This window comes from Cryptotermes secundus, unplaced genomic scaffold, assembly GCF_002891405.2.
Source record: "Cryptotermes secundus unplaced genomic scaffold, Csec_1.0 scaffold709, whole genome shotgun sequence".
In the NCBI taxonomy this organism is placed as follows: Eukaryota; Metazoa; Arthropoda; class Insecta; order Blattodea; family Kalotermitidae; genus Cryptotermes; species Cryptotermes secundus.
The window spans coordinates 1105592-1132655 of NW_019738358.1; the positions used below are offsets into that span (position 1 = coordinate 1105592).

The 27064-nt window shown below is 42.9% G+C and overlaps 1 protein-coding gene across 4 annotated transcripts in view; it reads left to right on the forward strand.

The window, feature by feature from the left end:
• The window catches only part of LOC111870882 (tetraspanin-9), a 49398-nt gene that overhangs the window by 19458 nt on the left and 2876 nt on the right, over positions 1-27064 (forward strand). Inside the window, exons 1-7 of one of the 4 annotated variants that reach the window (XM_023863498.2) lie at positions 10871-10985; positions 15755-15844; positions 20876-21067; positions 22955-23134; positions 24427-24538; positions 25286-25410; positions 25640-26622. In XM_023863498.2, the coding sequence (XP_023719266.1) occupies positions 15782-15844; positions 20876-21067; positions 22955-23134; positions 24427-24538; positions 25286-25410; positions 25640-25732 (765 nt within the window). In that variant the 5' untranslated portion in view covers positions 10871-10985; positions 15755-15781 and the 3' untranslated portion in view covers positions 25733-26622. Of the gene's footprint in view, positions 1-10870; positions 10986-13480; positions 13533-15754; positions 15845-20875; positions 21068-22954; positions 23135-24426; positions 24539-25285; positions 25411-25639; positions 26623-27064 lie in introns of those variants that run through there. The other 3 variants (XM_023863497.2, XR_002843942.2, XM_023863496.2) reach the window with 3 other exon arrangements.

Here is a 27064-nt window from a genome sequence, read left to right on the forward strand (position 1 = left end):
CTCGGTAAGTACTCCGTTTGACTCCCGGACAAGATACAGACGTTCGTGGTTTTCCTCAGTCCCTCCAGACAGGTTCTGAGATAATACCGCAATTACACCACGATCATTTCCAAGACGGTTCGAACGCATCATGCAGACGTCATCCTACCGTTCGGCGCCATGTGTTCTACAGACCGTGTCACTGAAGAACAAAAAGGCGGCCACAGATAAAAAAAAACTTCGTGGCTTGAGTCCGCAAGCGAACTATACCGGCCGAGCGACCGCCGCTTGTCGGCGAAGTTAGTGCCAACTTTAGCGGGCAGAGGGTGTCGCGTGGTCAGCGCAACGAATCCCCAAGGCCACTTACAGTAATAGTTTGTATGCTCTTGTGGAGTACGTCTTTCCTTTCAAGTCTGGTCACAGATGTCTCTTAGGTATAGCGCCTTGTGGTCAGTTGAACGTCAAACGTTTCGTCTCCAGCTTCACCGTCGAAGATTAAGGGGAGCAAGAAACCGGATTGAAAGCAGGTGGAAATCGCATGTTCTCTTGAAAGAACGTCACAATAAAGTACTGTTTCTCTATTTAAAGAGCAGTAATTATCCCGTGATTCAGACTGCATCGTCTTGACAGTAAAACTATGCACCGAGTCGAAACACGTGAGCTACTTAATGCGGATGCTACACGTCTCACTGCGCCACAAGATAACATTTCTCTTACACAGAAAGGTGACATTCAAATGGGGAGTCGCGTCCATGCTTTCTCTTTACAGTCTGTTTCAGTGACCTGCTCTCTGTGGGTCTTTCTAGGTTAAGTTTGTTTAACGAAAGGAGCTAGCCTAGCTCAGTCAGTCGCTATAGCAGCAGGTTACGGGCTGGGGCAAGATATTTCTCTGTACTCCATAACGTCCAGACAGGCAGCGAGGCCCACCCAGTCCCTCTGATGGGTACCGGGGGCTCTTTCACTGGGCGTAAAGCTACCGGGACGTGACGCTGACCACTCACTTCCACCTAGTGCCTAGGTTAAGAATAGTGGAGCTATACCTTCACTCTCCTACTGTCTTCTTGGTGTGATGCTTAATAAGTAAGCACAGGCACAATTTTACCATTAACTTTAACGTTGACAGTACTGAGACTATATAGCGTCGGTAATTGGATGATCAAGTGAAGAAGAATGATGGGCAGGGAATGTATAACGAATTATTACAATAGTAATATCTGTAAAAAAAAAGAGGTAAAGCTATTCCCATAACAGGTCGTGAAGGCCCATAGGATTTGAGGCGTCGAGGCTCCCACATTTTCTAGATAATCGGCTCACAGATGGCGGTGAGGTTGTCAGCCTTACGCTCCGGCCGCCATTTAACTCCCCAGGAAAATTCCTGGTGCTCATTTCTGTTAGAGACTGGGTCGACCCCAGGGGCATAGTGCGGCTGGAAGTATTAGGTAAATTGAAAAAAATTCCAGTGACCTCATCTGGAACCAAACTCGCGACTTTACGGCTTGTAGCATAGTGCCTCAATTAACTACGCTACCGAGTGCACCATAATACATCTGTTCCATCTCAGAATTATATTGTCACGTGTTGGATACGCCACGCGACACATAAATTCACGTGGGTCTCGGATTCAGCGAGTCTTTATTGGACATTCACTCTTACACACCGTACAATTGTTACCACCTTAATTGTATTCTGCGGCGGTTTTCTTGCATGGCGAGTAGATCTCAACTGTGGTCCTGTAGCTCTGTGCTCTCGACTTATATAGGCGTTCTGCGGACCGGATACGAGACACCATTCGCCAAGGTCCGACGTCACGTGTTCGGCAATCCGTTGCTTCGGGAACGCTCTCTACAGATTACGGCGGTAACGTGTTTCGTCTCATCCGTTGGTACACGTTACAATATTTATTCATAAGTCTGAGTAATTCATTGATTCATGTAGTTCAGTAACTTACTATGTCAGTTAGAGGTTACTTCGTCCGTTGTTGGAGCAATTCTGTGGTACAGGCTTGGCAGTCTAGACAAGAAGGCAAATCTGCCCACGTAAATGAACTACAAATATTGAGATTTGAAGTTATCACGGCAGTATGTCATGTTGTGTAGTCAAATAAAGCTCTACCAAACAACACGTTGTCACATCCCGGAAGATTGTACTCTTCAGACACTGTGTACAAAGTGTTATCAGGCCTATGCAAGATGTGAGTTAATGACTTTTCTACCTTGAACATGTAGGCAACAAATAACAAGGAAACAGACACACGCGGTAAGATTTCTGACTAGTATTTGGAGGAGCACGATTTGAATCTCAACTGAGGCAACAACTGCACTGACTGAGGTCTTCTATCTTCTGTAGTATAACGCCGTGTAGTCCGTTGAAAGTCAATCGACGTTTCGAAGGAACGTGTCGCAAGCTCTGTTTGCTACTTATTTGACGATGGTTTTCTGCTTGGCCTGTTCTTGACCCAGAAGACGTGACATTTTCCTCCGTTGACTATCAACGGACAGTATGGCGTCATATTGCAGAAGATAAAACTATCCATGACCACCGCTATGAGGACCTCAAATCCTGCTCTAACTGAGTTTTATCGTTATTTTCCTCAGTCCCTGCAGGCGAGTTCTGGGATAGAAGCACAATGAAACAACTATTCATTCATTCATCAGTAATCTGTCAGACGACAGGTCCANACTATATCTTACCACAAATAATCCTCCTAAAATTTATCCATTTACCAGCCTACACGGCGTCACATCCTGTTTTCGATGATTCTGCACCAGAATGTATCACGCTGTCTGCTAATAGAGCAGTGCGCCTTATGCGTGACGCAACAGTGATGTAATTGAGTTGTGTGTGAGAAGTGATCCATTGTGATGATGACAGTATGGCTTATATGTTTATTTGTGTTGTGGAGAGAAGTTTACTGTGATGCTGTGTTGAGTGGCATTTCGAATCACCGTTTCATTGTGATTAGTGCGCAGTTCAGGTTGTACTCCGTGACACTCTGATGGCACGAGTAATCCAGTGAGCACACGCCTCACTGTCCCTAGGCTCCTACGAATAAGAGGTAAAGTAAAGGTAAATTTGGCTCTCAGCTTAATTAATTAAGACCCATCCCACGTAGAAGTGTTTGGGGAGTGGAGGTATAGCTCCACTATTCTTGATCTCTACACTAGATGGAGGTGGGTAGTCAGCTTCACGCCCCTGCCGCTCTTTCCCTAGGGTAAGAGTCCTCTGTACCCATTGGGTAGGACGCTGCGTGGGCCGCAAAGTCGGTGTGGATGCTGCAAAAAGAAAAAATATATCCCCTACCGGAATCGAACCCTGCCCTATCAGCCCGTAGCCCATCACTATACCAACTGAGCTATCCCTGCTCTTTGGGTTCACATGAGGATGAAAGATGTACTCATGGCTCCACTCGGTAGCGTAGTTGGTTGAGGCACTATCCTACAAGCCAGAAGGTCGCGGGTACGATTCCCGACGAGGTCATCAGATTGACGTAATCCTTCCAGCCGCACTAAGGTCCTGGTGTTGTCTCAGCCTCTAACAGAAATGAGTACCAGTGGAAGCCTCGATGTCTCACAAACCTATGGGCCTCCACTGCCCGTTACAGAGATAGCTTTACTTTTAGTCATGGCTCCGGAAGTCTGTCAGTGGGGAGGAGAAGGAAAGCGATATACGAAATGTTAACATCTACAGTTACCTTTTTGAAAAGGGCCGCGCCATAGCTCAAGCGGTTGTTCGCTGGCTTCCCACCACGGCGGCCCGGGTTCGATCCCGGGTCTGGTCAAGTGGGATTTGTGGTGGACAAAGTGGCGCTGGGGCAGGTTTTCTCCGAGTACTTCGGTTTCCCCTGCAAATCTTCATTCCACCAATGGCTCCACAATCACCCTCACCTATCATCTGGGGCTGGTACAATAGGCCAGAAGTGGCCGCAGTACAAGGGACTTAGTCCCACCCCACTAGCAATAATGGCCCTGGGATGCATGTTAACATAAAATGAAGCCTTAACTTCGTCTGAATAAAACTTAAAAAGTCCAGCTGATACCTCAGAGAAATCATACTGCTTTTCCATGTTGAAGACTACTCGACAGCTGCTGTTTACGAAAATAATACGTCAATAAGCTTACGTTATGTGAACGAAATGCAGAGTTTTGAATGTTGGTACGTGTAGTTACCACTGAAATTTAAAGGGTTAAGTGAGTAAAATGAACAAACTGAGGTGATTGAGTGTCCCCGCTGCAAAGAAGTGATGCCCGCAACGCACCTAGAGGTCAGCAGCCTTACTTCTTGGATCTCAGTCTCACATCTGAGCCTCTTCTAGCCTCAGGGTGTCATCAAGGCTGCCAACCTTGTTACGTGATGTCGAGAAAGGCACAATGAAACAGCGCAAGCAACCCTGACAAACAGCTGGCTAACATCCTTGCTCAAGAGAAGAAAGTATTATGACAATGTGAATCAAATAGACAAAATGCCCCCCCCCCAAAAATAAAAAAACTGACTGCAAAATCTTTATGTGAATACAGAGTCGAACCAGACGTGGAAGGAGTCTGGATGGCTCAGTCGGTATACCGACAGGCTACGGTTTGCGCGGTCAGGGATCGGTTCATGGTAGAAGCAATGTTTTTCTCTACTCTGACGCCCAAACCAGCTCTGGGACCCACCCAGTCTCCTATCCCCACGTGTAAAGGGCCGGGGCGTGAAACTGACCGCTCACTTCTATCTAGTTCCGTGGTCAAGAATGGTGAAGCTATACCTCCACTCCCCTATACGTGTTCCTCACATAGTGCTTAATAATTTAAAAACAAGGACAACTGAGAAGTATATGGGGCTATAATTAATTCGCTTAGTGGGGGGTGGTGTCAAACTGGGTCCACTCGGCACGGCGGCCAGTGATTGGCCTATTGTAGCCTGCCCTGAGTGATAATGATGATGGAGAATTTGGTGGAATTAAGACTGGCAGTGGAAACGGAAGTACTCGGAGAAAACCCGTCCCAGCGCCACTTTGTCCACCACAAATCCCACTTGACCAGACCCGGGATCGAACCCGGACCGCCGTGGTGGGAAGCCAGCGACTAACCGCTTGAGCTATGGTGCGGCCTGTATGGGGATATAGGCGCGCATTCGTTCTCAGACTGTTGCCCGAAAATGGGAACACAAGTCTGGCGCAGTGACAATGGGTGACATGTGAAATGCATGTCTCTGTTGGGGGGGGATTATAAGCGCCCCCCCCCCGAGACTCTGAAACAATAAACCCTACCTCTTTTTTTTTTGTTTCTCATATATACTTTGTTTGTACAATACAACTTACGCAACAGCTGCGCGTTTCTTTGCCAGACGAGGAAATTGACACGCAAGAAACAATTGAATACATTAATTAAACAGCGTCATGTTTTTGTTAAGAGGCCTCCGAGCGGTGATGCAATTAATGTACTTTTTCAGTTGCGCAGCAGTTTATCTGCAGACTTCCTTTGTTAACCCGGTGAAGCATGAATAGCGAAGTGAAGCGGGGAAGGGGGGGGGGCATGTCAATCGGGCTCACAGATATGTCTCTTTTTCTCGCGTGGAAGTTATCCGGGGCCTGAGCATTGCTCACTAGCCTGGGTCAATTATTTAAATCTTTCTATACGTGTACAAGAAATTATTGTACGCGTGAGATTTATTGTTGTCATTACGAAGTGTCGGGTTACCATAGCAACGAATTATAGAGCATTAACACGTTGCATGAACCTAAGATATGTAGTAGGTCTCAGTTACCATTGTAGCGAGCAGTGGATCATGTCTCTTCTGTGAGTATTCGTAATATTTGGGCCGCGCCATAGCCCAAGCGGTTAGTCGCTGGCTTCACACCGCGGCGCCCCGGGTTCTATCCCGGGTCTGGTCAAGTTGGATTTATGGTGGACAAAGTGGCGCTGGAGCGGGTTTTCTCCGAGTACTTCGGTTTCCCCTTCCAATCTTCATTCCACCAAATTCTCCATCATAATAATCACCTGGGGCAGGTACAATAGGCCAATCAGTGGCCGCCGTGCCGAGTGGACCCACCTGGACTCCGCCCCCCATTAAGCGAATTAAAAAATTAATTCCTAATATTTTACGTGAATATTTTAAGTATAGTATGCTACATACAGATGACGGCTTAATTTTGATTATTTCTGTGTGTTCTTTGTGGGAGATGGCGTTGAAGATTGGTCTCGACGCATCATTCGATAATATTTTTGAATGGAAAGGAATACTGGAGAAAGCAGGGGAAGTTAATAGTACGAACGCTTATATAACGAATGACGAGACTTCCGTTAAATTCTTAACGGGTGTTACACATAATGTCCTTCCTGTAATCAGCCGAATGCCCGGCGTTACATAAGCAGTACATACAACTGCAGTCCCTACCTCACAGTAAACGCGCTGTTTCCATTAGAGTGACCAGCAGGTTAATGTTTACAATACATACAGTAAACACTGGCCTCAGTCCATCAAAGCAGAGGTTCCAAGACAGTTTCAGTTCGCGGAGCGCCTGGAAGCCATGTTGCTCTTTGTGGAATAGCTGAAATAATTGATTACGCCATCTTTTGAACTAGGAAGAATGTCAGTACCTGAAAATATCATAGTACTTCTACGCCGTGGTCTGTTCCTCTCATCAAGTATATTGATGCGACTACTACTGTAGTTTGCTGAGGCACTATGCTACAAGCCAGAACGTCTCGGGCTCGATTCCCGATGACATCATTGAATTTTTCAATTGACCTAATCCTTCCAGCCGCACTATGGCCCTGGGGTAGGCTCAACCTGTAACAGAAATGAGTACAGGATTCTTTATGGGGTGTAAAGGGCGGCCGGCACGTAAGACTGACAGTTTGACCGCCATCTGTGAACCGATTTTCTAGAAAATATGGGAGCCTCGACGTCTCACAACCCTAAAGGACTCCATTGCCCGTTACAGGGATAGCTTTATCTTTATACTACTACTGTGGTAATGATAATAATAATCATTTTCAAATCATACCAAACATGGAAGAAACATAAGTAAAATATAAAATTTATGTAATGGTAAGAAAGATGAAGTAATTTCTGTGCTTAACTAATTAAGCACTAAGCCATGAAGACATGTGGGAGAGTGGAGGCATAGAGCCACAATTTCTGACCTCGGCGTGAGATGGAGGTGAGTGGTCAGCTTCAAGCACCGGCCGCTTTACCCCCGAGTAAAGAGCCCCCCCCCGCACTACAGGAACGAGAGTTCATCATCATGAGTTAGTGACGTAGACCGTTACGTCATAAATAAAATGTTATTTCATTCTGTTTTTATCTTCCGGTATTCATGTGCCTGTAGGAAATTCGAACGAATTTACAGGCGGCTATTTTTATGTAAGGTTGGCTACACGAAGTATGACGTAGCCTTGTTCATAGAGGGGACGGTATCTATCAACCAGCTACAAGTAATGTTGTTACTGCATAAGAAATACTGCATGCAAATGTGTTTGGTTGCTTCATGATCACTCCAGGTTCTAGTGTGGGTTTGTCAAGGTTCTATGATGGCCACGGTATGCAAAATGTAATATTCTTTCTACACACGTACGTAAGAACACGACAAGTGACGACAACATCCAATTAGTTACATCATCTCACAGTATGCAGACTCTAAGTTTGTCTTGTATCTTGGTGCTCAATTCCTGCATTGATAGTATCTTCACCAAACATTCATATGAAATGGAATATTTTTGGTGTGAGACAGTTCGCTGTCTGACTCGAGGGTCAGAAAGGAGATAACACAGTCAGGAAATTCTGCAGGCATTTTAACTTCAGCGAAAATCGCCACCTTTTCTGCAATATAAGCACTGAAATATCAAATTTGATGTCGATGCTCTAGCTTCCAGACTTAGTATCCCCCCCCATATTTCTGTATACCTGTCTTCACATTTTGTCTGCAGTGGTCCACAAAACCAACCATGTAACATGAATTGAATAATTTCTTTAAAATACCTAGGCTAGTGAGCACTGCTGAGACCCACGATAACTTAAATGCACGAAACTGACAGGCCATCGGCTTGCTATGCTACCTCCTACCCTCAAGAGAGACAGAGGCAGGAGAAAATAGGGCAAGAGTAGGTGAAAAAGAAAAGTCGTGAGTGATGGGGGATAAGCTTATTTTGTTAGACGGTTCCGAGGCTTCGCCCACTTATACTGTTAAGGGCAGTAAGGAACTGAAGGTTGGAAGTAGTGGCTTGAGACAGGGGCCGCGGGAGTTTGATGTTGCATGATATACAGCAGAAGGGTTTAATTTTGGTGGCCTGCAATCAGCAGGGCCACATGAGCAGCATGCAGTTGCAACTTTGGACTAGGCAACTCTCACGACATTTGTTTGAACTGTGGTTCTGAAAGAGAGACGCTTAGGAGACGCATCAAGCCAATGGTTACGAGGGTCTTGACCAGTGCTCACTAGCCTGGACCGCGGAATTCTGATTTTCTGATTCTGTAGCGCCGATTGTGAAGTCAGGGAGGATGACGTGGGGTATGTAGCACGTGTGGACAGAATATGAACACATATATGATTTTTGGTGAAGTTATACGTAAACAGATCAGTAGGCAGACCTAGATGTAGGTGGGAGGATACTATTAAGATTGATTTTAGAGAAGTATGGTGGAGTGGTATGGACTGCCGATCACAGTGGCCGCGCACTCAAAGGCATGAACTGTCTCCTCACGCTCAAACACTAGGGTCGTGGGTACGAATCCCACTCAAGGCATGGATGTCTGTCTGCGTTTATTCTGTGTTTGTGTAGGTAGCGGCTTTGAGACTGACTGATGCCTCTTCCAAGGAGCCTTACTGACGGTCTTTGGACTAAGAAACTGAAGTGAAACAAAATGAGAGCAACAAGAAAGAGAGAGGAATGGATTGATCTGGCTCAGGATAAGGACTAGTGGAGGGCTTTAGTGAACACGGTAATAAACCTTCGGGTTTCATAAAATATTGGGAAATTCTTGAGGAGCTGGGCGCGACTGGTGTCTTCTCAAGAAGGACGCAACTCCATGGAGTCAGTTACTTAGTAATCCGAGAGCCTCCAGGTTAACAAGTTTAATTTTGATGAATTTGAGTCTTGAGGGCTACATGAGAAGCAGAGGGGAACATTTCAGCATTTGCTTGGGACTGCAGTTCTGCAGCAGCTACGGAACAAAGAGCGGAGCTAAGGAAATTCCAGTCGGCCGCAGTGACGATGGCGTGGGTCCACAGGTGTGTGTATGTGTGGGGTGACTGATATGAGCAAGGCGAGGCGCCCACACCCGTGTACACGCCGTGGGAGTAGGGGAGTGTGTAACCTGGGCAACCATTGGACAGTCTGTGGCTCCATACAGTAATGCGCATGTGTTCTTGTCCAGGTCAAGAAAATGTATTAGTATTTTCATAATTTACGGACGCTGTCTCTGTGGTCTAGTGGTCAGATTTCCTGGCTACAGACCCAGAGGTCCTGGGTTCGATTCTCGACGCTACCAGATTTTCTGAGAAGTAGTGGGTCAGGAACGGGGTCCACTTAACCTCGTGATGATAACTGAGGAGCTATTTCAAGGAAATAGCGGCTCCGGTTTAGAAAAACGAGATTAATGGCCGTGGGGATTCGTTGCGCTGACCACGCGACACCCTCTATCCGCTAAAGTTGGCACCAACTTTGCCGACAAGCGTTCGTCGCTCGGTCGGTATAGTTTGCTTGCGGACTACAAACCACGGAGTTTTTTTTTTTCAACTACAGACACGGACGCTGTCTGGGTTTATTCCCTGGAGTTGGAAGGGGATTTACCGCGCCATAGTTCGGACTTCCCACAACGGCGGCACGGGTTCGATCTGAGGTTAGACCACGTGGATTTGTAGTAGACGAATTGGTATTGGGAGCGAAATTTTGCAGGCAATTTTCATTCTACCGATTTAACCACGTTCATTAATCATACAATTACGATACTAACAGCGTCAGGAGCTGGGTTAGCTCAGTCGGTTAATTACTGAGCTACATGTTGGACGACCGTGGTTCGATTACCAGTAGAGGCAATGGAGATTTTTTCTTCTCCATAGCATTCTGGAGCAATTCAGAAAGCACTGAAAATTCGTGTAAAGCTGAAGTTGTCCTTGTGCTTAATTAATCGTCACACCATGAAGACGTATGGGGGAGCATCTTGTCTGCTGCTGCTTGCGCGTTTCTGTTTTGGCTTGTTTTTAATCCGCGAAATGGAGGAAGTACGTCCCTCCGAAACGTCGTCGGACCTCTACCGAACCACATGGCGTTGCATTCCCAAATGGTAGGCCTGTGTTTGTTCATGTAGGCGAATGGTGAGCTTTGCGCTCCGGTTGCTTTACCTCCATCCCATTGGTTGGGAGACTACGTGGGCCCCAGAGCTGGTCTGCACGCTCTGGAAGCGAACTCCGGCCTTCCAGCATTTGACGCATCTGTATGCCGACAGAGCTATCTGAACTTTATCCCAGAGTTTAGCACTCTGTCAGTAAGGAACATATTGGTGTAGTAATTTTCGAAATACACTGTGAAAGTTGTTTACAGCAGAAATGCAGGCAGGTGCCGTGATTTACGGCCTGTTTAACTGTGCTATCAGAATATATGTACGTAACGAAGTGCCTCATGGCTTGTTCATTTTATAGACGGTCAGATTTCTGTTTGGCAACCTGAACAGTGACTCCCTACCAACCAGATTATACTGTCACGTGATGGTGTGAATATGGGCGGGTTTTGGATTCATGACCGAATTTATTGGACTCTATGATGCAGCGCGTGACTACACTTTACATTTCACTATTACATACACACTAGTGTTCACAGTCACGTCTTCACTGCTGTTGTCTGGTAACGGCTTTCAGCTGTGGACGCTCTCCTTTCTCTGGGTTCCCGTGCCTCAGCTACCAGCTTCTAACAGCAGCAGCTCACAACAGCTCACCCGCAGCAGTCTTCTAACTGCTCACTCACTAACCAAATCGCTCCACTTCACTCATCTCAACTGAACTCAGAGGGAGAGAGAATAAGAAAGCGGTGAGTTAGTGAGACACACTAGATTTGGGGGAGGGGTAGTAAGAAACTATGTCTCCAGCTCTGAAGTTTCCCAGGCAGTGACCATCGCGAAACCTAACATTAGTCCTTGAATCTACTGTTGCTTTCTTTGTGAGAAAAAGTTTACATATTTGTTTCTACATATTCTTTCATATATGTGCATACTTTGGATGAACAGGAAAGAGTTGTTTATAACATCTCGGCACGGATCTCACAGAAGACACCGTTCCGGCCGTTCTCTTGTTGCATTACGCAGCTGTTCCACGGACACCATAGAGAACACCGCTTCCAAGTTAGTTCATTTTCCCGTGTTAGGAATCTGTCACCTAGGAACTGGCGTTGTTTACAGAGCCATTACTTAGCAACGGGTTCACATGCTACAAAATTATTTATACGGGATTTATGCTGTCAAGAGTTAACTAAGTCCAAGGCTCGCAATCTCTCTTTTGATTATATGGAATCTGAGGTTCTTACGAAGATGAATATTAAGATTGTGGTTTTCTTGGATGTGGATTCCGTATAGTCTGCAGGCAGTTACGGACATTTCGGAGTAACCTGTTGCTACCACATTCTCCCGGGAAAATGGAGGCAGTAGGCTTTTCAAGATGGTATTTACCAAACTACACGGCATCACCCCCCAAAAGACCGTAATCTTGTAGGCCTATTTGTTGCGCCAGAAGCTGAGTTGTTTCTTATGGCCACATCCGGCAAACTAAGCCAAGACATCCCATTGACATGTCACGCGCGACACAGGACCGCATGGCGGGCCTCACAAATTTACAGAAGGTACCAGCCGTAAGAAGAGACCTATAGTTACGGTCGAGTGGCTAACATTGCTGCAACGTCTTGTGTATGGTACCGGTTTCAATCCTTCGCCTGGACACCATCTACCCTGACTGCAATTTTCTTGGTTTTCCACAGTCCTTTCAAGCAAATAAGCAAAGGTAAACTTCACACCATGAAGACGTATTGTGGAATGGAGGTATAGCTCCACCATTTTTTTTCGTTAGTGGTGTGGAACTAAGTCCACTTGGTACTGCAGCCACTTCTGGCCTATTGTACCAGAGATGATACATGAGGGTTATTGTGGAGCGATTGGTGGAATGAAGATTGGCAGGGGAAACCGAAGTACTTGGAGAAAACCTGCCCCAGCGCCACTTTGTCCACCACAAATCCCACATGACCAGATGTAGATCTACATCGAACCACCTCCCAGTGTAGAACACACCGAACGTATACACACCCAGACAAGAAACATACGCCATATTGTATGATCATATAAAGATACATATCGTGGGAGTAGCATACCAGTATTTACGCACTAACAACTCGTACATCATAGAAACTTGTCTAAGGGCTCCACAACCGGGCTTACTACGTAGAAAGCTTCTACAAGACCTACAAACATGCCCAGTTTCTACACTGAAGCAGGGAAGCTTTAAATATTTAAGTTGGCATACACATTCTTAACTTACCATCGGAAATCGTTTAATATTTTCGGCTCGGCTCGACTCGGCTCGACTCGACACGACTAGACTCGACTCGACTCAACTCGGCACGGACAAACACCGCTTTCCTTACTGTTGCGTAACTTAGCAACCGACCGTTTATCAAGGGTCTGTCTTCGTGGTAACTCGTTCCACCTCCCGTTGCCCAGCAACGGTTAGACATGACACAATATTTAACATACTCTTAATATTTTTAGTAATATATTCAACACGTTATAAATTTTGATTTATGATATACCTTCATATTTGTCTTTTATCTTATGTATTTGCTACTTTAATTATAACACCAACTTGAGGCAAAAATTTATGTTAGTATATAATATGACGTATTGCACCGATCAGGATCCATATTGGTATTTCAATAACTGTACGTATTCCTGGGTATAACTGCCTGATGATGGTCTTATATGACTGAAACATGTAGCAGCAATAAAGATTGAAATTAAAACTGAGTATTTGTTGTGTTGACAGTAGACATAATTCCTATATATGTATGTGAGACAGTTTCTTCATACTTGCATTACTACGTTCAAAAACATGTACAACTTCTGAGTCTTCACCGATAAATAATTGTATTTTTAATTAAAAGCTTTGAAGTGATACCTTTTTATTTATTTTCACAAGCACTACTTATATCATTGCATTTTCCCTTTATTTGTGTTATTTTTGTCTTTTAAGGCTACCTTTCGCTTTACTAATTATAGCTTAATACGGATGACCTCTCCCACAAATTAATCAGGATTAGCGAGGGTTTGCTGTAATCCATCGGTTATATACATGCAGAGTCAAATATCTTGTGTGTGTGAATTGCTGTGAGTCTAACAGTACGTAGGTCTACACCATAATGCATGTCGCTTTCATATTTGGGCATATGAATATTCATAACATAGATACCGAGGGACGGTTTCTGTTTGTGCGTGTGTATTATGTACATGTTGCACCATTCTCAAACCTCAGTCAGTAGTGTTCATGCGCTTGCGCAGGTGATAGCTCTGTGTTAGGATTTTGTGCCGTCTGAAAGGTAAATATGTAACTTCATTGTTTTAAAGGAGAATGAATGAACAAGAAAAAGGTGAAAGGATGAAAGGGGTTGTTGGCTGAATATTTGAAATAAATGGTTCCCCATTGAATTCCAGAGGGCTCTTCCACTAGATTCCGTCACATAAATAGGTGCATCTGTAAACAGGAAAAGGATAACACGAGAATTGATGAGACTTGATACGAAGGTTAAGTGAAATGACGATGATTTAAATTTTTCTTTGAGCGAAATACATAACGCATGATAGGTAGGTGTTTCATATTCAAATCCACTTGGCTGATTTCGATGAAATTTTAGAGGTCTGGCCAAAATTTTTCCCCTGGAATTTAATTTTATTTTGACTTGAACCTCTACTTTAAACCAATCTCTCCGGAATTTAATTTTATTTTGACTTGAACCTCTACTTTAAACCAATCTTGCCGGAATTTAATTTTATTTTGACTTGAACCTCTACTTTAAACCAATCTCGAATAGAATTTTATCGAGTTATCCAAAAATGGGGCCTCTTGTAGGAAAAAAAATGCACGATTTAATAACATCTGAAACTTCTTTCTCAAACGTTTTTCGATAAGGTGAATATTTAATGATGTGCAAATGAAAATAGTTCTGATTTTGTGCACTGAAGTATCTTTATTGTGATTAGCTTTGCAACAGTATTTTTATATCGCAAATAATTGAACATAGGGGCCACTTATATACGTATACAGAATCGCAAACGGGCACATGTAAAACTTGTATACTCTCTTGCAGTAAACTTTTCCTATCTTTTTAGAAAGTTTATCATAACTGTGGTAACTAAACTTTGCCCATTTATCAAGAAGAGTGTTCCAAACACTGCAACACAAACCAAAATTCAAGACGAATTCATACAACAGTCACAGGCCTGTTATACTTTCGCCGGAATATATGTACCTAGTTTTAATCGCGTTGTTTTTTCAGGTGCACAATATTGACTTAAGTAGCGAATAATGCTTATGTTCTTCGTCACAGATAAACAGCATAGCTGGACCCAAGTAATGTAATTCGAGACATACTGCATGTATACATAGAAATCTACAATACCTATGTTTCTTGAAAAGTGACTTTAAGTACATGTTATGAATTTGAAATTTTTAGGTAAATATTGGACACAAACTTCTTCCTCTTGAAGAGTGACTTTTAGGAAATACAGTGCGTTCAATCAAGGAGGAAACTTCGCAACACCGCTGACCGGGCCCAACATTCCTCACAGATTGCTGCTGTAACTGCTGATAGCAGAATGAGTCATTAGCGCTGATAAACGCACGCAGTTACAGTTACAGCAGAAAACTGTGAGGAATATTGGGCCCGGTCAGCGGTGTTGCGAAGTTTCCTCCTTGATTGAACATTCTGTATTATAGACATTTCTGTTTCTAAATATTATAGCGTTGAAATTTTTAAGTAAATATGGGAGAGGAATCGATTGCTACTTTAGAGTGATATAAGGGAACCTTTAGAGCTGAAATTATGCAGTAGGTATGAGCCAGGAACTGGTTGCTTTTGAAGAGTGACTTTAAGGAAATTCTACAGGTTTGGAAGTTTGAAGTAAATATGGGACAGGTTTGGTCCTTCCTTTAGGAAATCATATAGCATGTAAACTTTGAAACATGTTGTTGCTGAGGGAATGTTATGATTTCTTTGTGTAGGATCATATGCTCCTTTCACTGTATCTTGCGAAACCCATAAAATAAGATCACTGTATGTATGTATGTATGTATGTATGTATGTATGTATGTATGTATGTATGTATGTATGTATGTATGTATGTATGTATGTATGTATGTATGTATGTATGTAAAGAGTATGCCACAAAAACCGGCCCTTGCACTGCGACCTTCAATGATCTATTGTGCTTCCCCTTGGATTAGCCCTTTATTAATCCTACACTTTTAATGAAATGTAGGACCCTGCTTATGGGGCGTCATAAAAGTCACTTGGTTCCATGAAGAACTGACCTAGGTGGCAAAATCTTAAGTAAGCTGTAGCCTCACAGTCTTACAGGATGTTGTGGCTGATTCATCTTCTTGTAGGCACCTTTCACAAGTTGGGTCATCTGTCAGTCCCAGTTTGAAAAGGTGTCCTTCCAGGTGACAGTGTCCGAAGATCACTGTAAGTTTTAAACCAGTGCTTTATAAATCCTTCAAATAACCAAGAGTGCTGATTGGCATATGCATCTTGTGTTTCAGGTTGCAGTTTAACCAAATCACGTGGCGATGGGACGCAGTGGTTACACGTGTGTGAGGCATGTCTTCTGCACTCTCAACGTCCTCATGTGGGTAAGTGGAGTACCCAGTTCTGTTCACCAGAACCGAGAGAATTGACTGACGCGTTAACGCTTATGATGTACGTTCGAGACATCCAGTATCCTGCTTTTCATGGGTTTCCTCACTCACTCCAAGTAAATGTCGGGATAGTGCCTCAAATTATGCTACACCTGCTTCCTTCAACACGGTTTCCAGTTCATCATGAAGTCATTCGATGCTGCGTGATCTAGGAAATTGGAAGCGTCATTAAGTAAATTAAAAATGCATCAAATTTAAGGTAAAATTTTCCGCTATGAATACGTTTGGGGATCTTGAAGTATAGCTCCACCCTTCTTGACTTCGGCACTAGATTAAACGAATGGTCAGCTTGAAGTTCCGATCGCTTTAACCAGGGGAAAAAGCCGCCGTACCTATTGAATAGGTGTCCGGTTGGGCCCCAGAGTCAGTCTGGACGTTGTGGCGTAGAAGACAATATATTTCCCCCTGCCGGAAATCGAACCCCAGTCATCCAGCCCCTAACCCGTCGCTACAACGACTGAGCTATGAACGCACAAACATAAATGACATTTACTAAGCAGTCTCTTTCGTTTCGGATCTTGTGTGTTTCCTAAAAGTGGTCCACTAGCCTCTGTACTCTTAGAAACCAACTATACTAACTAACCAACCAGCGAGCCAACCACCACTCTGGTACTTACTTATATGGAGCTGAGCCCTTCTTGAGGAGAAGCCAAATCTGCAGCTACTCAAGAATTTTCCAGCATTTTATGTAACCCGAAAGTTCATTACCGTGTTCACAAGATCCCTTCAGCGGTTCCTATCCTGACCCAGATCAATCCAATTCATACCATCCCATCCGATCTCTAAGATCCACCTACACCTTGATCTTCTCAGTGGTCTGTTTCCTTCAGGCTTTCCCACCAATATCCTATATACAACTCTGGTAGCAAAACTTATTAAACGTCTATGTATTTAGTCAGTCAGTAATGCAACAATCGTTAAAATATTCACCATTCAACACAAAAACCAATTTTAATGATTGTTGCATTATTGAAGAAGTAAATACATAGACGTTTAGTGAAGATGTATAACAGGAAACCTTGTTTCTTTCTGGCTACTGGCTTAGCTTATTGTTTTACCTTGAAGATGGAGGCAGCATGAAGTTCTGTCTAGCTACAAGACATTGTTATCACAGAAGGCAATAATCTTCATGTACAACGCCGGTCAGAAATTTGATTCTTAGCCATATTTACCTGTTACAAAGCTCGCTTTACGTAAATTTCGTCGCCGACCCCACCAGAGCCCGTCTTTGGATACGGTCATGACCTAGTTCCACCCACCTCTGATCCTCAAAATTATCTTTCATGATCCAGCGCAAAGTTATTCTCCCATCTCCTTCTGGATCTTCCGAGTGGACGTTTTCCGAGAGGTTTCCTGCATTCCAAACGCATACCCAGCCCATCGTAGTGACCTTTATGTTACCAGTCTAATCATATTATGTTAAGCTCAGTCAGTATAGTGACTTACGGGATGGATGACGGGGGTTGGACTCTATTCCTGGGAGGCGCAGAGACTTTTCACGTCTCCGGAGAGTCGAGGCTGGCTCCGTGGTCAACCCACCTCCTGCCCAGTTGTTACCGGAGACCGTTTTCTCTGGGATAAATGGGTAGGGAAATCTGATAATTCACTCTATCTAGCGCTGAGGTTAAGAATGGGTGGAGCTCCCATGCGTATTCACAGCACGGTGCTTAGGTATAATTTCAATTTTACGTTTATCTCTAAGGTTCAGGGTCTTTGTCGAACCGTTGAGAGATGCACAATTCATTTCTATTTTTGAACCCTGAGGTCCGTTACCGTATTCACAAGAGCTCGCCATTTTACCTGGTCCTGAAACACCTGAACCCAGTCTCCAGAAATAATTGATCTAACATTCGTTTTGTGACGTTAGAGGTTCTCAGCGGCAGTGACTATGAAGACAACTTTTGGAACGTGACATTTTTAGGAGTTTTACCGACGTTTCGGAGGCACATACTGCTTCCATCTTTAGGGTCGAAGTTTGAACAGGGCAAAGAAGCAGCACACAGTCTTGTGAACCTTCCGGTTACATATAACAATGGGGATTTCTTGACTAGCTGAGCATCTGTTATTTGCTCAAAAAAATCAGTAAGTTAGTTAATTAGTGCGAAACGGCACGTTACTGAACTTCGAAGCATGTGGTGACATTTGTTAACAGTATGGACTATAGGCTTTCAAACAAACAAACTCCATTTCTTGAGTCCGCAAGCGAACTAAACTGACCGAGCGATCTCCGCTTGTCGGCGAAGTTAGTGCCAACTTTAGCTGATAGAGGGTGTCGCGTGGTCAGCGCAACGACTCTCCACGGCCGTTAATTTCGTTTTTCTATACCAGAGCCGCTATTTCCTTGAAATAGCTCCTCAGTTATCCTCACGAGGCTGAGTGGACCCCGTTCCAGACCCAATACTTCTCAGAAAATCTGGTAGCACCGGGAACCGAACCCGGACCTCTGGATCTGTAGCTAGGAACTCTGACCACTAGATCACAGAGACGGTCACTATGGACTTTCACGGTGGTTTGGATTTTCGCACCGTGTGGATGTAAGCAGTGCTGTCGATATTTCGGAAGTGAATACTGCCTCCGTCTTCAAGTTCGATCCTGAATACGGAGACAGCATGTCCCTCCCTGCACATATCCGCAAGTTACAATGAGCCAAGGGTCGAAGAGATATCAATAGTTAACACTGTCCCAGAAGCAGTAGAACAGCTCACAATGTTTGTGGCTCGTACTGTCGCACGCTGGTCTCTGAGAGCAGACACACATTGTTCGCTGTGAGGATGAAGTGGGACAACCTGTTTCCAGACGTGCCCATACATGGCAAGACGCGGTGCACCCACCGGAGTATGGCTGAACTTCCGCCTACAGAATGCAGCCCGAAGTTAAATCAGACCCAAATACCTGCTTACCTGCCCGTAGCAACCAGAGACTGTTTCGCCATAGCTTACAAGAACGGCGATGTGAGAAAGAACTGCGGAGGGGGATATCTTAACAAAGAGGAAGTAACGGGAGGCTGGAGGAAATTACATAACGAAGACCGCCATGATTTGTGTTCTTAAGCAAGGGCGCCGGCAGTGGGGTAAGGGGGATGAGTCTTATAATGCTGAGACTCACGCTTCTAGCACGATGTTATTCTTTAATCATCTGAGAGGGTTGAGGCTGTTAGTCCGTTCCGCCATTAAACATCGCGCCATCTTCTTCTGGGCCTTTCTGGATCACGTCTTCTTAAAAAGAAAAAAGTAAAACTATCGCTGTAACAGGCCGTGGAGGCCCATAGAGTTGTAAGACGTCGAGACTCCCACATTTTCTAGACAATCGGCTCACAAATGGCGGTGAGGTTGTCAGTCTTACGCGCCGGCCGTCTTTTACCCCCCATGAAGATTCCCGATACTGATTTCTGTTAGATGCTGAGTCGACTCCAAGGCAATAGTGCTGCTGAAAGGATCAAGTCAATTGAAAAATCCAGTGACCTGATCGGGAATCGAACCCGCGAACTTCCGGCTTGTAGCAGAGTGCCTCAACCAACAACGCTACCTGCTGATAATATAAAAGCTGCTTGAGAGCTCTTTCTGATGGCAGCCTCTGTAGCCGTTCCAAATTCCTAGTTGTGAGCGTATTTCGTGGCTTCTTCCCTTGTCCCATAGAGCGTAACCTGCGCACATATCGTGGAAACAGCGTTATTGTTGCGTCCAGTCGTCTTTCATCTGTGGTTCTAAGGGTCCGTGATTCACTGCCGTACATCAAGCATAGCGGTGCGTTTCTTACGTTGTTTTGTGTCCCAAAGTAATTTTGTTTTTCCCCGCATATACTGATTTTTTTTTAAGTTTGTGATTTGTATATTCTTGAGCATTTAGTATTTATATTTAGAATCCTAAAGTATTTAAAATTTCAAAATTGTTTTATTATTTCCTCGTTTATTACTAATTTTGACATCACATCGTATTTCTCTGTAAGGGACATTGTTTTGAATTCTTTTGTGGAAATATTCAAGTTATAGGTTTTCGTTACTTTTTTTCAATAAATGAGCTACCTTTATAAGCCAGTCTTCTGTAATATAAATTATAATTTAATTGTCTGCGAAAAGTACTGTTCTTGATTTCCTTAAATGTCAGTTTGTAAGCAGATTTTCTCGTTTCCCCTCTCGCCCTTTGAAAAATCCCTCGGCTGTGATCATGCTCGTAACATTTCTGGTTGTTGAAGTAAGCTCTCACTAGGCCACGTTGCATGACGTCTAACGGTCCTGGTATTAGCCTGGAAAAACTTAGAAGAAACACTAAAATTTCAGGCACATTTGGAATCTTAATTGAGATTCGAACTGGGCACCTCCTGAACAAAAGTCAGAAGCGTTGCCGCTTGAACCAGCTCGCCCATTGAAGGATAATACTAAAATTGAGCATTATAGGTGTCTCAGGATCAGGTTCAGTGGTAGGGTTTATTTGAGCATTTTAATGAACCATGTTTCTTAAAAGCAGGAAATTCCAGCTTCTCAAGGATCTTCCTGCATAGGTCGTGCCCATACCTCAGGTGGTTAGTCACTTGTTTCCCGCCGTGGCAGCCTGGGTTCAGTTCCAGGTCCGGTAATGTGGAATTTATGGTGGGCAAAGTGGCATTCGGGCGTTTTCTTTTGGGTACCTAGGTTTCCCCTGCCAAATTTCATTAACATTTATCGCCTGAACGCAAGGGCACATTTAAAGGGGAGTAAGTGGGTCAGTCATTCTGGGGCCTTCACAAAACAGAAATAGAATCCACCAATTTTATTAACTTATTGTCCTCTATAAAATCACGAGAAGTTTGTATTTTTAGTTACGATAAAAAAAAATCAGAATAAAAGAATTGTCATAACCTATATTTTTTGTTACAGAGAGGGGTCTCCAAGTTTAGATTGCGATGGGGGCCTCCACAACTGTAAATCTGGCTCTGTCTGATTGTTTTTCAAATGAGGAGGTGCCTATTGAATTATCTGTTTCGTTTCAGCTGTGTGGCTGTGGGATCCTGGGCGTGGGGATCTGGCTTCGGCTGTCCTATGCAGGCTACGCCCAGCTCCTCCCGAAGTACAGCATGATCAGTGCTGACAGTATCTGCATTTCAGTGGGTGTTATCATCTTCATTGTGGCTTTCTTTGGATGTTGTGGCTCCTGGTTTCAGAGCAGATGCATGCTTATCACGGTGAGTTATCCTACAGCCTCATTCGCCTCGTGGATGCCAGTATTACTCCTCAGAGTAGAGAGGCACGAAGCTGACCGATCAACGATAACAGATAGAAATCTGATTCAGGAGGAAATTAAGAGGCGATTGAACTCGGGTAATGCTTGCTACCATTCAGTCCAGAACCTTTTGTGTTCTCGTCTGTTGTCCAAAAACATAAAAATTAGAATATACAAAACTATAATTTTGCCTGTGGTTCTGTATGGGTGTGAAACTTGGTCTCTGACATTAAGGGAGGAACATAGACTGAGGGTGTTTGAGAACAGGGTGTTGAGGATATTTGGACCGAAGAAAGATGAAGTCACAGGAGGTTGGAGAAAACTGCATAATGAGGAGGTTCATAACTTGTACTCTTCTCCAAGTATAATTAGAATGATCAAGTCAAGGAGGATGAGGTGGGCAGGTCATGTAGCACGAATGGGGGAGACGAGGAATGCGTATTGGATATTGGTGGGAAAGCCAGAAGGAAAGAGACCACAGGGAAGACCAAGGCGTAGGTGGGTGGACAATATTAGAATGGATCTTAGAGAGCTAGGATGGGATGGTATGGATTGGATAGATCTGGCTCAGGATAGGGGCCATGGAGGGCTCTTGTGAACACGGTGATGAACCTTCGGGTTCCATAAAATGCTGGGAAATTCTTGAGTAGCTGCAGAATTGGCGGCTCTTCAAGAAGGGCTCAGCTCCATGAGTAAGTAAGTACAGTATATAAAACGTAAAACATGTGATATTTGAACCTGAAAAAGAAACATTTATTACTCGACATATCTGGGGTTCTGGGGCCCCCCAGCCTTCTATCAAATGGGTTTTTGTTTTTTTTTTCCAGGGGTAAAGCGGCCGGGACGTGAGGCTGACCATTCACCTCCGACTAAGGCTGAAGTCAAGAATACATTGCTCTATACTTGCACTCCCCCATAGAACTTCATGGCATAGTGCTTGATTAGTTAAGCACAGACACAACTTTAACTTTTTGCCTCTCATACAGTTCTATATTTTGAGATAGTGGCTTGTCAATTTTTTTAGTTGCTTATTTAATGACACTGTCAGTATCAACACTATATGGGTTGCCCCAGGAGGAAAGATCAATATTCTGGGAGGTCACAATATCGGTCATTCTAGGCAAAGAAAGGATATATATACATGTATCCTATTCCAAACAGTTTCTGACATAGAGCCATTTCACTGTACAGTACACTGTACACTGTACAGATGAGCAACACGCCATGTCCTCACACCAGTTGCACCGAGATAGAGCTATTTCACTGTGCAGTACACTGTACACTGTACAACAATCAGCACGCCATGTCCTCACTCGAGTTGCACCGAGATAGAGCTATTTCACTGAGAACTACACTGTCCACTGTACAGAGAAGCAGTACGCCATGTCCTCACACGAGTTGCGAAGTACATAGATGTTGATGGTGGAATTTTCAAAAATGTATTATACTAGGTAAACTCTGCCAACTTTATCACTTGAACAATAAATACCGGTATTAGAAACAGTATATAATATCTCTCTCTTAACAACAATTCTGAAACTGTGCAGTGAAATACTTGTAACTCTATCTCAGAAACCGTTAGGGATAGAGCACATGTACATATACATTTTTTGCTTAGAATGACTGATGCTATAATCTCCAGAATATTGACCTTTCCTCTTGGGACACTCTGTATAGAATCAATGATAAGATGAGACATTAATGTGAAGCATTTGGTGGCATGAGCATTGGCAGGGGAAACTGAAGTATTTGGAAGAAACTCACATCAGTGCCAGTTTGTTCACCACAGATCCCAAACTCACTCGCCTGTGATAAGCCCAAAATAAAGAAAGAATTTTCTGCATTTCAGTACTTCAGTCTTGTCATCTTCATGTTTGTCGTGGAGTTCCTGTTTGCAACGCTTGCGTTTGTGTTCCGTGAGAACCTTGGGAGCACTCTACAGGAGGAACTGACTGAAGGCATTAGACTGCACTACAATACCACCGAGTCCAATAGCCTTCAGAACATCTGGAACCATATTCATAAGGAGGTATGACTGGAGCAGTTTAGCTTGATTCAAAAACTAGACAGAATACTGTATTTATTATGTTCATATCTTTTCTGCTCATTGTAGTGGTTATGGTTTTGAATAGGACATATGTAACCTCCCAGAATATTGACCTTTCCTCCTGGGGCACTCTGTATATACTGGACATGAGCACCTAGTGTGGAAGTTGACTCAAGCACTAATGCTTCTGAGCTGTATTCAGGAAGTGGCTGGTTCAGATCTCAAAGAGGACACTGAATTTTCTATGGTTTCCTGTGGCTTTCCTCAGTACCTCCAGGCATATGCTGGGTAGTACCTTAAATTACTCCGTGAGTACTGCTCTCCAGCCCCCACAATTAATTATCACCCAATCATTCAACGCTGCATGGCCTGAATTACTGACCGTATCCTTGGATATACTGCCCATGAACAAAAATAAAAATATTGGGACCTAATCCACAAGGGGATGAATCGACCACAACATGAAGTCAACAGTCATCTCCATCTAGGGTCAAGGTTAAGAATGAGTTTAGTTTTACCTTCACTTCTCCATACATCATTTTATCGTGGTGCAATTTGGTGTTACGTTTTGGTGGAATGGCTCTCTTGGAGCAGGTTCAGGGAGAGTTTTACTCCTAAGTGGAAGACAGTTGCAGAAAGTAAGAGAAGATTTTCATAATATTAGAGTCAATTTTACCGACCACACAACATATTTTTATTATTATTACACTATATGTTTCGACCTCAAGAGGTCATCCTCAGGTGTACGAACACAGCTGTATAATTACACGCAATGACATTCGTCTTTTCGCTTATTTGATCCTGTATCTTATCCAGGCCCACGCTCAATAATATATCAAGCTCCTCTCACAAAACAAGTTAAAATATTCTAAATGTCAAAATTTAAAATTTGTGAATCGAATTTCAATTCAGATAACTAGTTATGCTTTCACTTTCACTTATAAGTCACTTCCTACTTACGCTCATCACTGCGTCAAGTTCACTTTAACTAGTTTTAATTATATTATTGGTTAAAAAGTTCACGAATTAAAGTTCAATGTTATTATATTGATTGCACTTTTCACTTTTTGGAGGTCTCGCTGTTTTTCCGCGTCCTCTGATGTTGTTGGATCTGTTACGGTCTTTGTCGTGATGGCTACTCTAATATTAATATTAATACTCTAATATTACTCTAATGTTAATTAAATACACAACAGGATGCAAAAAACAATTAAAGATTTTCATATTTCATTGTGCTAACTATGAACATAGTGAAACATAACTTATACTTTCAGTTCCACTGCTGTGGGGTGACGAGTTATGAAGATTGGTACCTCATTGATGCTTGGCCAGGAAAGAGGAATGTACCAACCTCATGCTGCCTGCCAGAATTTGCAAACAGTACAGGTGATATACAAAGGCATATGTAGCTGTGTAATTAGGTACTACAGTCACTTTGCTATGGGTTAGAAGAGTGGAGAATCCCAAATGTTAGTATGACTGCATGGTCCTGCACTCAGACACCCCAACATAGCCACATCTATAATGACTTTAGACAGCACATGGTTTACACATATTTTGCTTGTTAGTTTGAAAATATCATTGTTATTTGTGTTTGCTTGTTGAAGATTCAGGCTTGTTGTGGTAAATGCAGTGTACTGCAGATGTCACATTGCATAGAGTTAGAAAATGTTGTATTTTTTTTTATACGTTCATCATATCAGAAAATATTTCAAAAAAAGTATTACGGGCCTTAATCAGATCTATATTTTCTGTTGCATGTAAGTAAGTTGTTGATACCTTGAATAATTTTTTTGGAGAATCAACACATATTTGTTTTGTGCATGTAAAATATGGCTTACATTGTAACGATATCAATAAGGATTACATTTCTGTAGGAACTTCTGAGGGAAATGATTAATATAAATAATCATCAAAATCCTTTAATTAGTTCCAAAAGTGGAATGGTAAATAGACAAGGAGATATCCCATCTGTGTGTTCATTTTATATGCTTTGTGCAAGGAAGACATAGCAGATCAAGCTCAGAAGGAAACAAACCAATGCAGCCTCCATAATGCTTAACTTAATTAGATGCATCCTGAGGGTTAAATATCCAGTGACTGTAAATATTTGTACTCTGGTTTTTTTTTCAGGGTGTGGATATGAAGGTAACCAGGACATGTGGTACCCCACGGGCTGTGCAGAGCAGGTGCAGATGTGGTTTGTGGAGAGACTGCACATTGTGGGCGTCGTCGGGCTTGTTGTAGCATTCATTCAAGTAAAATCTTTATTTCTGTAAAGCTCAATAATATTACATATAAATTAAATGTCCAATTGTGTTCTTGAAATATTTTTTGTTTTTTTTATAGTCACCAAATATTCTGGTTATAATTATAACATTTCTGTCATCCAAGAAATGTGAGGGGAAAATTTGAACCTATAAATTTCTCTAAATATTTTGCTTGTCTGATATATTACAGTATTGTCATAAGTATTTTTAATTTCAGCTATTTGGACTTATCTCATCGATGCTGCTGTTCTGCACTGTCCGACATAAGCGAACATCGCACACATACAAGTCATATGATCCAACCACATGACTACTGCGGGAGGGTGACGAATACTATCGTCGCTGCCAGCCCTTGTGAAGGTATTCTTACATCAGTGGAAGTACGGTTATAGTAAGGCAATAAATGAATTCAGGATTTTCAGAGGCAGTTATGAAACTGTTAACAAAATATTGAAAGGTATAAGAATGAATTTCCTTGTTATCATAAAGACTTTTCTGCATCACACAAGAGTACACTGCAGAAATCATCTAGATTAAATATTTATCCTCTAGTCTCTGTTAATATGAGCAAATACAGTGTGAATGTAATGACATGGTAAGGTTTTCAAGCATAATTAATTTGTAAGAATGATAGAAGCATGAATGGAGTATGAATCAAAAGAAATTATATAAAAGTTTACTCACATAGTAAATTTCAGTATGAGGTCCATCATTCTGCACATGTCTGATCATTATTTTAATTCTTAACCTCACCTCAGGAAGGCCATCAGAGTCGCATACACCAGTTCACTTCTGATACTTTTAAACATTGTCACATTCTGTACCACTTCTTCTACATGGTAAAGGGTAAAAGATTAGCATTACAGCCTGCTATAAGCCTTGGCCTTCTTCTGGCAGTATAACTCCAGTCTTTTGTAGTGTTTGGCACTGCCTGAAGGTTATTGCATGCCAGCCTCTTTACCTGCAGAGAAATCGTGTTCAGTACCCATCGGACAGGTCATGATAGTAAAGGAAGAATCACCTCCTCCACTGGAAATTGAATTTGGACGTTTAGGTCACACAGTTTTTAGCCTGGCCATTATTTTCATAATCCTGTAAATAAAAATCTAGAAGACTAAGGTATGAGGGCATTCTGAATTTAAAGGTACAGTACCAAATTACATTGACATATTTATTGCAAAAAAAAATTAACAGAGTTAAGAAACACTACATACTAATGCTTATTTTTCCATGTAGTCATCGTTAGCATTCAGACATTTATCCCATCGTTTTAAGAGTTTAAACATTCCTTCACAGTAATGTTCCTATCCAAGGGATGTGAAGTACTGTACAACTGTTTTTTGCAATGCGTTTTGGTCCTCAAATATTTTTCCTGATAAAAAGTTCTTAAATGGTCCCAAGAGGTAGAAATCTGATGGCGCTACATCAGGACTATGCAGGGGATGCCGCAGAACTTCCCACTTCTGCTTTTGCAAGCAGGTCACTGTCTGGGCTAAAGTGTGAGGTCATCCTCCATCGTGCGGAAGCCTCACTCCAGCGGTTAATCATCCTGGTCTCTTTTGTCTAATGGCTTCACACAGTTTTGAGAGTTTTGCAGTATTTTTAATTGAATATACCTGCCCTCTTTTAGACTACATGCATG